This window comes from Pongo abelii, chromosome 8 (assembly GCF_028885655.2).
Source record: "Pongo abelii isolate AG06213 chromosome 8, NHGRI_mPonAbe1-v2.0_pri, whole genome shotgun sequence".
Classification (NCBI taxonomy): domain Eukaryota; kingdom Metazoa; phylum Chordata; class Mammalia; order Primates; family Hominidae; genus Pongo; species Pongo abelii.
In genome coordinates this window covers 17,336,066-17,349,619 of record NC_071993.2, presented here as the reverse complement: position 1 = coordinate 17,349,619, position 13,554 = coordinate 17,336,066, and the positions used below count along the sequence as shown (strand labels likewise).

Below are 13,554 nucleotides of genomic sequence, written 5' to 3'. Positions count from 1 at the left end.
TGTACTGAAAAAGTTTTTATTTTTTAATTTTAGGAAGTCTGTTTGTTATGATTAAAATCACAGAGCTGAGCTCATTTTATAGAGACCTATCTTCATTTTGGTACAAGTTATTTTATTCGACAGCACTTATTTGTAAATGTTTTTAAGTAATAATAAAAAGAAGTGAGGTCTATCAAAAATGACAAAATTAAGAACTACATCTCAAGCATAAATAACCTGAATTTATCAAGTTACACGATTGTAATGACAAATTAACTAACAGGACCAAGTAGAGAATTGTTTAGATATTATCCAATAAATAACACAACAAAAGAATTTTTCCAAAGATTTATTGAAGCAGAAACAAGTTGATCGGATACTTGCTGGAAAAAAAAGCAGTTTTAATGGTATTCAAAATACCTTTTAAAAAGTATTCTAGCACAAGATTTTTCTGTAAACTAGATTATTTTGTAAACTTTTTTCTAAATCTTTTAGGAGTGTCGGTTGTTAAGAACTAGAGCTTATTCCTATTCCAAATCTATCTTGCGCTCCTGAAAAACTGCAGAAAGGCACTTGAAAGCTGTTTCTTTAAGATATGGATTTCTTTTTTATTCTTGCTGGTAATATATTGCTGCACTGAGTGTGTGCAATTTTTATTCAAGGTCATCGTGATGCTGAGAAGTTTCGTTGATAACCTGTTTTAAAAAAAAACCAAAATAAATATAATGCCACATGCCAAAGATTAAATTATCCTATATATCATGGCAAATAAAAATCCTGCTAAATATATGTAATTTATTGTGCAAATCAGAAGCCTATGTTGCTTCTGCATGAGTGAACGCTAGAAGGGGCAGACACACAAGACCCTCTTCCATTACAGGCAATATAAGGATCCAATGGAATGTTGTAACTTACAAAAAGAAATTTTTTAAAAAACTGTGTTTATAAAAGATGGTATAATAGTTGTACACAACACAGCCAAGTTTAAAAGCAATTAAAACATATTAAAATGTGCAGCAGGTACATTTTAAATTTATGTGCAAGGGAAGATTTCATGATGACTACAATAAATTGCAACTATTTCTTTCCTGGCATAGGGAAGTAATAAGAAACTAAGTGATCATATGGCACATGCTTGTATTATATAGATGGATTTAGGAATCTATAAAGTATGGAGGTAGGAAGACGCCATATTGTCCAGGATCAAAACATTCCTCATATTGAGGTAGTCTAGTGAAGCTGTTTCATGTAGCTGCTTTAGGAAGTGGTTTAAGGAAGCTTACTCCCACTTCAAATTAAGCACCAAAGCAAATCACTAATTTTGAAGCGCAGGAAGATTGCTGTCTCAACTTCACATCCAGGAGCCAAATAATTAGTTGGCTGTGTCTACTGCTGGAAGAAGGAGCCTATTCTTTTTTTAGTAGGCATGAATGAAACCTGAACCTCTCAAATTAGCCAGCTGTATCTGAGATGCAGATTCATTGATTTAAAAATATATCAACTCCTGTCTGAGATTACTCTATTTTTTACTTAAAAGATACCAACCTGTCCATCTCTAGTTTCAACCGTCTTAATCAGAAGTGTCCTTTTTGAGTGGGTGTCAACCAGAGGGAGTGAATCCAGATTAGTTTCTAAATAAACAAACAGGCCAAAAATGAGTAAAAATGAGTTTTTTCTTGGAAAAACCAAGTAACCATTTTACTGAAACAATTATGATTTGTGGGGGAGAGGCAACTGTGTAAAGTACTGCTCCCCAAATAATTATAGAGTAGTCTCTGTTTGCAAACCCAGGCCCTGACACACTTGAGCATCAGGATGAAATAGTACTTGCAGCAGGAAGAAGGAAAAAGGAGTTTGCATTTAACGTAAAGCATAGAATGCAACAGTGTACTTGGGTTTGAAAATTATAGATGTTTTATAGAGTTTTCTCTTCTATGGCATTTTTCAGATATCCTAAAAAAAATGAATGCTTTGACATAAACACAGTGGTTACAAGCTGCTGATGTTTTTCTTAAGGGGAAATAAAATGCTTACCCCTCAGGTTCAGGGAGGAAAAGTTTGGAAGAGGCAGAGAAATCCTATAAACAGATGAAGAGAAACAGTAAAATTCTTGGCAAATAACTTCAACCACTAGGAACAAATTAACACACTTTTTGTTTTTGTCACGTAAGAAAACGTACTGTTTTAAATCATAGAGATTTGTTTCAGAAACATTTTCCCATGACTGGTCTTGTTAGTACATTTAAAATATGTTACTACAAGCATTTTCTCCACAGGGCCATGAACAGGCGTTAGGAGTGGAGGCTTTGACAGAGTTGTGGGTTCAAATCCCAGCAAGTCACTTACTCTCTCTCAATTCAAATTCCTCCTCTACAAAAAGTGGAAAGTAGTTACCTCAAAGAAACTTTCTAAAGATTAAATGTGACACTGTGCTTAGAGCCCAGTGGCACAGGGCCTAACAAATGGTCACCATTTGTTCACGCATCCAAGTCTGAGTTCCCTACCTGCTCTCCTCGCCTTCCAGCAGCTTCCTGTAGGTGGCAATCTCAATGTCAAGGGCCATCTTAACATTAAGCAGGTCTTGGTATTCGCGAAGGTGACGAGCCATTTCCTCCTTCATATTCTGAATCTCATCCTGCAGGCGGCCAATAGTGTCTTGGTAGTTAGCAGCTTCAACGGCAAAGTTCTCTTCCATTTCACGCATCTGGCGTTCCAGGGACTCATTCTGCAGGAGGTGATAAAGATGTCTGGTGTTATTTCTCAGAAAAACCCAGCCATTCCCAGAACCATTTACAGACCTTCTGCAATAATTTCCATTAGCGGCAAATGGTGACCACTCTAATTTTAGGTGGAGAATGCAAGTACCAAGTCCTTCATATTAGAAGCAATGATATATGCAAGCTAAAACCTTCAGGAGTTCCATCAAGTCCCTTTTGAGTCTGTCTTGATAACTCATTTTCTTTGCATTATGGTATAAATTTTTACTCACTCAACATTTTGTTCAGGTATCACCATGAGCTTAGTCAGCAGAATGGATCATTATTTTCCCTCTTTTACTGCAGAGTTGGTACTCACGGTTCCTTTAAGGGCATCCACTTCACAGGTGAGGGACTGCACCTGTCTCCGGTACTCAGTGGACTCCTGCTTTGCCTGGCGCAGGGCGTCATTGTTCCGGTTGGCAGCCTCAGAGAGGTCAGCAAACTGTCGAGAAGAAAACAGAAATGTAGACTGCTCACATTCAAGTCTTTTGACTCTCTTGGAAAAAAAAATCATATTTCTCACTGAATGTCTTCCAGTATAGGTTTAAATGTCTGTTTTGAAAGCCAGGGAAAGAGCAGTGGAGTACTGACATTAGTATTTTCAGAGTTCACTCTACAGTGCTCATTTCAACACAGTGGAGGTCAAAGGTATGGCATTGGGGTTTACTTGGAGGCAAGGTTAGGGGGGAGGGGAGTCTGCTATTCTGAAGGAGGTGATGTGGCCAGGCGTGGTGGCTCACACCTGTAATCCCAACATTTTGGGAGGTTGAGGATGGTGGATCACCTGAGGTCAGGAGTTTGAGAGCAGCCTGGTCAGCATGGTGAAACCCCATCTCTACTAAAAATACAAAAATTAGCCAGGCATGGTGGTGCTTGCCTGTGGTCCCAGCTCTTAGGGGGCTGAGGCAGGAGAATCACTTGAACCTGGGAGGCAGAGGTTGCAGTGTGCCAAGATGATGCCACTGCGCTCCAGCCTGGGCAGTAGAGCAAGACTCTGTCTCATAAATAAATAAGAAAATAAATAAATAAATAAAGGAGGTGATGTGAGTGGTCGGGAGGCTGTGGCAACAAACACAATATGAGCAAGAAGTCAAAGCCAGCTTTGCATTGGAGCTAGAGGATATTTAGGAATCACACACAGGTATGGGGTTTTGAGAACACAATGCTTTTCTTTGGTTGAAGCCGCACTGATTTGTTTCCTACCTTGGACTTGTACCACTCTTCTGCCTCCTGCAGGTTCTTGGCAGCCACGCTTTCATATTGCTGACGAACGTCACGCAGGGCAGCCGTGAGGTCAGGCTTGGAAACATCCACATCAATTTGGACATGCTGTTCCTGAATCTGAGCCTGCAGCTCCTGGATTTCCTGCAAAAAGAACAGACAGACGGTCAGCTCTGCCAACCGTGGGGGCTGCCTTACCCCATTCATTCTCTGAAAGTCACTCCACTAACCTCTTCGTGGAGTTTCTTCAAAAAGGCAATCTCTTCTTGCAAAGATTCCACTTTGCGTTCAAGGTCAAGACGTGCCAGAGATGCGTTGTCAACATCCTATTTTGAAAAGAGAAAAGACAGGACATGGAGGATGTAAAAGTCTATGGCTTATCTCCTTTATTTGTCTTAGATTAACCATCTGAACCTAGTCTTCTTACTATAGAAAAGGTGTTGACATATTTTATGACCCTTGAATAGGTTTATAAATCATTCAGTGCTATAATATGCTGTGCTTTCTCCTGCTCACTAATATATTTTAATTGTGACTCCTTGTGTTTTACTCAAGGTGGTGATTGGACAATTTTAAAATAAATAAATGTCCACACACGGTAAACTGCACTCAATCACGACCGAATCCACATTTTACCAGTGACATTTTAAAATTACTTTTTAAGGCTGGTCATGGTGGCTCATGCCTGTAATCCCAGCACTTTGGGAGGCCAAGGTGGGTGGATCACTTGAGGTCAGGAGTTCGAGACCAGCCTAGCCAACATGATGAAACCCCGTCTCTACTGAAAATACAAAAATTAGCTGGGTGTGGTGGCACACACCTGTAGTCCCAGCTACTGGGCAGGTTGAGGCAGGAGAATTTCTTCAACCCAGGAGGCAGAGGTTGCAGTGAGCCGTCATAGTGCCACTGCACTCCAGCCTGGGCAACAGAGTGACACTCTGTCTCAAAAAATAAAGTAATTCATTTAATGTAATTACTTTTTAAATCCAGAAAATCTATGCCACAACATTTTTAAGATTTGGTTTGTAATTTCATGGAATAACATGATGATAGAAGTGGACAAATTTTCACAACTTCATGTACACTTGAGTACATGGAGAACAGAAACTTGTGCTTCAAGAGTTTTAGCTTTTTTTCTCCACTCAAATCTTCTGAAACTTATCCTTAGGCGCCAAGCAAATATGTAGTCATCTGGCATCCATTGTACAAGGCTAGATTTATATTCAATGACCCAATTCAGAATATGCACACCAAAGATTCAGTTCAGGAAAAAATGGAAAAGAAATGTAACTCTGAACTGTATTTGCTTTGCTTTCTCTGGTGGATTTTTCTTCTAAAACTCGTTTGACTCATCCTATAAAGGCGTGTCTTTTTCATTGGCCACTGTATCAGTTCAGTTAGCCTGTTTCAGAATGACTGGTCAAGCTTGCAGAGAATGAAACTACATGAAGGATTTTTGCGGATTCAGCTGTCCTTCTATGTTTCCATTTGTAAAGCTCAACATTCCAAATCAGAATATGTAATCTTGCAACTAAGATTTTTATTTCCTCTCAAACAGATGCGTGAGGATTGCTTATCTTGTCAGCAACTATATTTGGAGTTTATAGCCTTATGGTCTTAAACTGTTGAGACTTTTCTATCACCTTAGTGGAAAAATGAATGAAGAGTGGGTGATAAAAAGATCAGACTTGATGAAAACATTCATTTTTACTTGTTAAGCCCTAAAAAAAACCATAAAAGATATTTTACTAACCTCCAAAGAAAGATCAATGTGGTATTCTATTACATTGAAGAGAATGAGAAATTTTGCTTAATCTCGAAACAGAGGATCTTTTGTACTGATGTTGTTTTACATTAACTCACTACTCTGCAGAAAACATGACAGGTATGATAATCAAAAATGCTCAAGGACTAAAACGAACCACACATTGCTGTGGTTAAATTAATTTGGTAAATGTATTTCAGTTTCAAAATGTTATACTACACTATTCATCTGAGAGTGCTTTGCAGTTAATCCCAGTAAATATTCCAGGGAATAAACTATAAACTATAATGGAGATCTTCTGGCTTTTTGGATTCCAATTTTAAGTTAAAAATTCTGTAAGTCCATTTAATTTTGGTGAAAAAAAAAAAAAAACACGCACAAAAACCCTTTAGTTAAAATTCAATTTTTCAGCCTTGGGTTTATTACTATTACTATTTTTTATGGCGAGAGTGCTAAAGAACACAAGAACCCAATCAAAAAAGGACTTTCAAAACGTGAGGTATGCTTGTAGCTTTAAAAACTTTTTACATTACATACTTCTCAAGTCTAGGCCAGATATTAGATAACGGATGTTAGCAAATACTTGTGTCCAATTAGAACCGTGCTTACATCATTACATATTCAGTAAGAATATAGCCTGTTGCAAAGCTTCCCTGGGAACACAAAGACTCCTATTATTTCTGTCCAGAGCCACATTTGCCAGAATGTCTGTATCTACATTCCATAGTGAAGCCCATAGAAACCATTAATACCCCTCAGCCGAGGGGACAGATGGCTCCTTTTCACCCTTATTAGATCACAAAATAGTTGTGCACAGTGATACTTCCACCGAACTTTAATGCCACAATAGAAGTTGCAAAGAAGAAAAGAAACTTGCTGGCTCCATTCCAGTTAGAAACTAAGTTTTCTTATCTTCCAACACGTTTTCCATTTTAAACTGCAGGGCATAACTGCGCTTTTTGTGGCCTTGTAAAAATTAAGCAACTTGACTTTGGTAAACCACAATCTAAAATTGTAACCGTTCGAAACCAGAAGGTCAATGTGTTGCAAAACTGTGCAACATTTTGGAAACAAAGTAAAAAGTTAAAAGATTTTTATGTCCCAAGGAACTGCTTAGAAATCATTCAAGGATCGTTTGAACCCGGGAGGCGGAGGTCGCAGTGAGCCAAGATCTCGCCACTGCACTCCAGCCTGGGCGACAGAGTGAGACTCCGTCTCAAAAAAAAAAAAAAAAAAAATCGTTCAAGGGGTTTTATTAATATTTTTTCTAATCATGAGAAGCTCCAATCTGTGGTCTTCCCGCCACTAGAGGGCTTTACGCGCAGCCCTGAAGTTTTGCACTTTTTAGACGTCAGTTAAGCAACTTTTAGAATTGCTCGTGGGTTGTGTTGGGTGGGGTCAGGCAACTGCGAGTGGGAAGAGAGTCTACAAACCTGTCTGAAAGATTGCAGGGTGTTCTCGGCTTCCTCTCTCTGAAGCATCTCCTCCTGCAATCTGAAACAGTTGCGCATTAACCAAAGGGGAACGGGGAAACCGCCAGGGGCGGGGCGGCCACACCCAACCACCACGTATTCGCTCTGCGCCTGCAGAGCAGCTGCGCCACCTCCGCGCAACTAGCGCCTGCAGCTTTCAGACCTGCTGCCCTCGGCAGGTTTCAGCGGAACCTCGGGCACCGCGCAGAGGGGCAATCACGGTGGCCGCACAGACCTGCTGGACAGCCCCGCCATCCCCGCCCCCGAGGGACCATCCCTTTGTCTCGCTCCCTCCACCGCCTTCCCCTCCTTCCTTCTCCCGCCCGGTGATTGGCAGCCCGCCAGAAGGGGCAGGAAACTTTCTAAAAGTTTGGAGGACTCGCTCTCATTGTGCCCAAGGGCCTTCAACTGCACACAAAGTGGTAGTTTTAAGAAATCTGTAACTTGAAACGGAGCGTCCTTGGGCAATGTGTGGGGCCAGAGGGGGAAATGCGAGCTGCAAGGTCTGGGTTCTGGGCGGGGCTGCGCCGCCACAACCACGGCCCCGCTCTCCGCTGTCCCCTGAGCAGGCCTCCCCCCGGCCACATCCCCAAGGGCGTGGCAGCTCTCGCGGGGGCCGGGGGGGCGTTCCCCTCTCCCTCCAGCCCCCTCCCGAGGCCCAGCGACTTGCATGGGCGCAGCCTTACTTCTCCCGGAGGCGCATGATGTCCTCGGCCAGGTTGTCGCGCTCCACCTCGACGCGGGCTTTGTCGTTGGTTAGCTGGTCCACCTGCCGGCGCAGCTCCCGCATCTCCTCCTCGTAGAGGTCCCCCAGGCGCGACTTGCCCTGGCCCTTGAGCTGCTCGAGCTCGGCCAGCAGGATCTTATTCTGCTGCTCCAGGAAGCGCACCTTGTCGATGTAGTTGGCGAAGCGGTCATTCAGCTCCTGCAGCTCCACCTTCTCGTTGGTGCGAGTGTTCTTGAACTCGGTGTTGATGGCGTCGGCCAGCGAGAAGTCCACCGAGTCCTGCAGGAGCCGCACCCCGGGCACGCTGCTCCGCAGGCGCACGGCAGAGGAGCGCGTGGCATACACGCCGCCCGGGGACGAGGCGTAGAGGCTGCGGCTAGTGCTGGGGCGCAGCGCGCTGCCCAGGCTGTAGGTGCGGGTGGACGTAGTCACGTAGCTCCGGCTGGAACTCGGCCGGCTCGCGGTGCCCGGGCCGCCGAACATCCTGCGGTAGGAGGACGAGGACACGGACCTGGTGGACATGGCTGCGGAGGGTGGCGATGGGCTGGGCGGCGGCGGTGGCGCGGACTGGCTCCCGGAGAAGAGGCGAACGAGGGCGCGGTGGGTGTGGGTGGTGGGAGCGCGGCTGCGTCTCTGGCGCGGGGACCTCGGAGCGAGAGTGGCAGAGGACTGGACCCCGCCGAGGGCGCTGTTTTTATAACCCCGTTAGGAAAGAGGGTCCCCTCCCACTGCCATCCCAGCCGCGGAGCGCGCCAGCCAATAGGGACCTAGCGAGAAGCGGGGAGGGTGGGCGGGTGGGGTGTAGGCGCCCTCGAGTCTTCCTGCTCCGGGGGCTGGGACTGGGCACGGTCCCGTTACTTCAGCGCTGGGCTGGGACTTTTGGGGGCTTTCCGGATGATAGTCTGAGCTGGGCTTACCCTGGGGTGCTGAAAAAGGCGGGGTCATGCGGTGAGGGGGGGATCCGCCCCGGACTGAACCAGAGGGGTCCGGTGGCACCGCGCCAAAGGGGCGTGGGAGGAGGCGCGCGGCGGCCTCAGGGCTGCGGTCAGGTGGGGAGACCCGCGGGCAAAGGAGGCGGGAAGAGGAAAGAGTAAGGAATCCAGCAGATCTGAAGTCTTGGAGAAAGAAACAAAGAGCGCCTGAGATTGGAACGCGGGGTGGGGGCGCGCACAGCGCAGGAACGCAGGGCTCGGGCCTCGCGCAGCCTCGCGCAGCCGCGCGCACTGCCCGCTTGGAAAGGGGAGCTGCTCCGGCCCGCGCCTCTGTCCATCGACTTGCCTTGTCGGGGAGATGTTGGGGGGAGGGGAGGTTCTGTCGAGGGACCTAACGGGCTCAGTACAGCTTCGGACGGCGGGAGTTGCGAGACGGCGGTGGCAGAGGAAAGCCCGAGGGAGAGGGGTGGGGTCGCTTAGTCACCGGCGGTGACTCACCGCGCCCTGCTGTCCCGCCGATTGAGGGATCCTAGCGGTTTAGGGGAAACCGTTACACCAGATTGATTCAAGTCTCCGCGGGCTCCTCGCGCGCTGCTACTTCTCAGTGCTACCAACTTAGAGCTGGGCCATCGCTTTGATGTGTGCGGTCGGGCCCTGTGGGGGACAAGAGAGCCCCTAAGTTCTTAATAACTTGCTAAAGCCTGGCTTTGCTCGAATGTGCGGACTTTTTGTTAGCAAGAAACTTCTGCAGCCTTTGGAGAGGCGCCATACGTGGGCCTCCCGGATCACGATTGCACCGGGAAGGTTTTTCTTGCAGAGTCCCCGCCCCCGTCCCTGCGATCTCCTCTCGCTCTTCCCCCTCCCCCCATGAAACCACACCCAACTTTTTAAACAAGATCTGAAAATTCTGGGTGAAAGAGGAAACTCGACGTCCGTAGTTTCAAAATCGAACTCAGTGATCAGTGGTTTTTACCCTGGTGGAAGTCATTAAAGGTATAATGTGAGCCAATTAAAGAATTAATTAGGTGTTGCTTAAAAATCCCAATTTGATTAATGAGTTCAAATGAAAGGCAATTATATAACACAAATGACAGAATGTTTGGTGGCAATGGATTTATGTGTTAATTTTAGGACAGCAATGCACACACAGTACAGGGTTCACGGTGATTTGTCTGGGAAATGTCACAGGTCCAGTTTTCCAAAAGATTTCGTGCAATTGACCTTGGGGTGAGGGGGATAAAACTGTCTACGGAGCAAAAAACTTCTTGTCCAAGACACGGAGGGAGTGTTCAGATTCGGTCACCTTAACCTTTCTAGGGAAATCACTCAATTCAAGGGCTGTTGTTTCAATATTAGTAACGAGCAGAGCTGAGCACTTACCCGCCAAGGGAGATAAAAGGAGCCTATGTAAATCAGTCTTCTTGTGATTTAGTAGCAATTGAAAAAGCACAGGTTTTTGGGTATTTAGATTTATGGTGTACTGAAAGGATTAACTGCAGAACCACTGTAAAATTGATTCTGCAGTGGATAGGAGAAAAAAAAGTATTTCTCTCTTTTTTTTTTTTTTTTTTTTTTTTGGTGAGGGCAGGGAGTACTGCAGGTTACCTGGTATTTAAGAAAAATAATTTAGAGGCAAATGAAGAGCTTATTCTGACTTCTTTGGACAAGCCTCTTTTAGGCAATATTTTGTTTACCTTATCCCAGTTCGTTCTTGCAAATGGTGCTTGCCAAGGTGGAATTACAGGACTCTGTACTGTCCAGCTCGCCTGCTGGGGCTTTCTTTTATTCTCTCTTTCACTGGGAGGCTGCAGGTCATTCCCCAAGAGCATTCCTGGGGCTGGGTGCCCTGGAGGACAGGCCTATGCTCTGAGTTACATCTTGCTTTCTGAGAGCCCTTTATTCAAGCCACTGATCAGCAAATGTCACCATTGTGAGTTTGCCTGGAACCCTTAGAATGAGAAAAGTGATCTCCCTATGGGAGGAAGAGAGTGTGGAACTCACTTCTACATGCAGTGCCGATCCCAGGGCAATGCGGCGGCACTGTCAGGGGACGCTTGCTGACTGACTCACTATGGAAAAGGAGGACAGGGCATTGGCGCGGTGTGGCATTGTGCCTTCCTGGTGCCCATAGCTGATTCCTCAGGGCTGTGGTGATGTCTCCTGGAACGGGCACTGGTCTTCTTCATCATCTCAGGGATAGGTGGCTCCTCTTTCCAACCTGTCCCCATTCTGAAGTCTCTGGGCTGTGATAAGCTGCTCTGTTGCCACAGACATATGTTTGTTTGATGCATATAGAATGTGTAAAAGCGTAGGTGTTCTGTAATCCCAGCACTTTGGGAGGCCAAAGCAGGAGGATTGCTTGAGATCAGGAGTTTAGACCAGTTTAGGCAACATAGTGAGACCCCATTTCTACAAAAAAAATATATATATATATATATATATGTGTGTGTGTGTATAACAAAAAAAAATAGCCAGGTATGGTGGTGCACACCTGTGGTCCCAGCTACTTGGGAGACTGAGGCAGGAGGATTGCTTGAGCCTGGGAAATTGTGGCTGCAGTGGGCTGTGCACACCACTGCACTCCACCCTGGGCAACAAAGTGAGAACCTGTCTCAAAATAAAGTATATGTATGTACTACACACACATCTACATACACACATACACAGCATTCAATGTGTCTTTCCTATTAGAAAATACCATTGTTTTTGGTGGGCTGTAAGAGAAGTGAAAGTTACAGAAACACTTTCACTCATTCACGTAGAATTCATGAGACTAAAGAATTCATTTCATTCTGAGATAAGATATACAGTGCCTCAATCAATGGGTGATAGTCATCAGTCAGGGAGGTCAATGAATCTGAACTCACATCCTCGAGTGAGACAACTCAGCCTGCTCTCTATGCTACTGTGTTCTTAGCTATCTTTTGGGTACACAGACATAGCTTTCCCGGGTTTTGTGGTTATTTTTTGATTGCTATGAAAACCTATCTGAGAAGTATTTTTAAGTGCTGGACTAGGAAGCTGCTTTCAACACAGCATGATGCAAGTTGCGTATAAATAAAGACACGGTGGTATAATTCATAGGCCAGGCATAAACACTACCACATATAAATTACCAACAGTGATTTTGGAATTTGCAAGCTGTCATGATGTCAGTTGAACTGGGTGACTTAAACTGACGGACCAGCCAGCCGTGTGGACAGAAGCTTAGTGGCGTATGGAGGCTTTGGGAAAGCTGGCTATCCATGCCAAGAGAACAGCATCTAGCAGGACTGTTTGGATGGAATGTTAGAAAGAAGAAGGAGGGTACAGTGAGAGCATGAAAACCATAGCAAAACCTAAACTCCATGGAAATACAGGTAATAATAAATAGTATAATAAGTGATGTTGATGCCAACTGAATGACAGGCACTGTGTATATATTTAATTTAACTTAATGCACTCACACCCTCCTGCAAGATAGACTTGATCATCCATTTCACTAATGAGGAGCCTAAGATGCAGGCTAGCAATTTTCTTGTGGTTGTATGACTAGCAGGGGCGGGAAGAAGGGGACAAGAATTTGAATCGAGGCCTTTCTGCCTCTAAATGCACTTCTCTTTTCTGTTTGCCTTGATAACAAAATTTTGCTTACTATCAACCAGTTCAATTCACAAATATTAAGTGCTAGACTTATTATTTAGGGACCTACTGTGTTCCAGGAACTGAAGAGATGGGATGATTAACACAGATCTTGCTGCGAAGGGGCAGATTTTTAGAGGAATTTGGCAGACAGCTATAACACCATGTTTACGATGTAAAATGGTGTAAAAAACAAAATCAAATGATGTAACAGTGATCATACTATATAAGAAGGGAGATTTGTTTTCACCTGCATTCTAAAACATTACTTTCATTTGTGAGTTAAAAATTTTCATTTAGATTCCGTTTTGCCTTTTAGGAGGAATCATATGCAAGATTGGGTTTAGCTCATCTCACGCCCTAAAACCCATGAACCACTGTCGCTTCCCCTGCCAGCTTCCCTGTCTATTCAGGGCAATACAGCAAAACAACAAGATTGGAAACTTTCATCACTGCCACTTCCTAACTCTTCCATCTCAGATCCAATGGGTATCATGCCCTGCTCTTCCTGGATCCACTCCTCTGTTACGTTGCTGTCACTCAGATCCAAGCCATTTCGTACCTCCTTCCTGCAATACTGCAATTGGCTTCGGTTCCTCCATGCTTGCTTGCTTGCTTTTTTTGTTTTTTGAGACGGAGTCTCGCTCTGTCCCCCGGGGCTGGAGTGCAGTGGCTGCTCACTGCAAGCTCCGCCTCCCAGGTTCAGGCCATTCTCCTGCTTCAGTCTCCCGAGTAGCTGGGACTACAGGCGCCCGCCACCACGCCCGGCTAAGTTTTTATATTTTTTTAGTACAGACGGGGTTTCACCATGTTAGCCAGGATGGTCTCAATCTCCTGACCTCATGATCTGCCCTCCTTGGCCTCCCAAAGTTCTAGGATTACAGGCGTGAGCCACCGTGCCCGGCCCCTCCATGCTTTCTTTTCTCCCACCAATGCATCTATCTTCAAGCCATCACCCCTTTTTCTTTAAAACTTACATATATATATACACACACACACACACACACACACACACACACACAAAGTCTTGCTCTGTTGCCTAGGCTGGTGTGCAGTGGCACAGTCATAGCTCACTGCA

The 13,554-nt window shown here is 45.0% G+C and overlaps 1 protein-coding gene across 1 annotated transcript; it reads right to left on the bottom strand.

The window, feature by feature from the left end:
* Window positions 1-312: 312 nt before the first annotated feature.
* On the bottom strand, window positions 313-11,262 carry VIM (vimentin). Its single transcript, XM_024253816.3, has 9 exons — window positions 7,883-11,262; window positions 7,158-7,218; window positions 4,190-4,285; window positions 3,942-4,103; window positions 3,055-3,180; window positions 2,484-2,704; window positions 2,014-2,057; window positions 1,525-1,610; window positions 313-674 (listed from the first exon to the last, which is right to left on the bottom strand). Exons 1-9 carry the CDS (start codon window positions 8,443-8,445, stop codon window positions 633-635), a joined length of 1,401 nt encoding a protein of 466 aa, XP_024109584.1. The 5' UTR covers window positions 8,446-11,262; the 3' UTR covers window positions 313-632.
* Between the last annotated feature and the right edge of the window lie 2,292 nt (window positions 11,263-13,554).

Bases quoted from the DNA above. Each gene is read 5' to 3' on its own strand.
- VIM (XM_024253816.3), bottom strand. From the start codon at position 8,445: ATGTCCACCAGGTCCGTGTCCTCGTCCTCCTACCGCAGGATGTTCGGC. The intron at 2,705-3,054 runs GTGAGTACCAAC...CACCTCCTGCAG, and splicing joins TGGATGCCCTTAAAGGAACC to AATGAGTCCCTGGAACGCCA. The intron at 2,058-2,483 runs GTAGGGAACTCA...ATCTGTTTATAG, and splicing joins CTGGAAGGCGAGGAGAGCAG to GATTTCTCTGCCTCTTCCAA.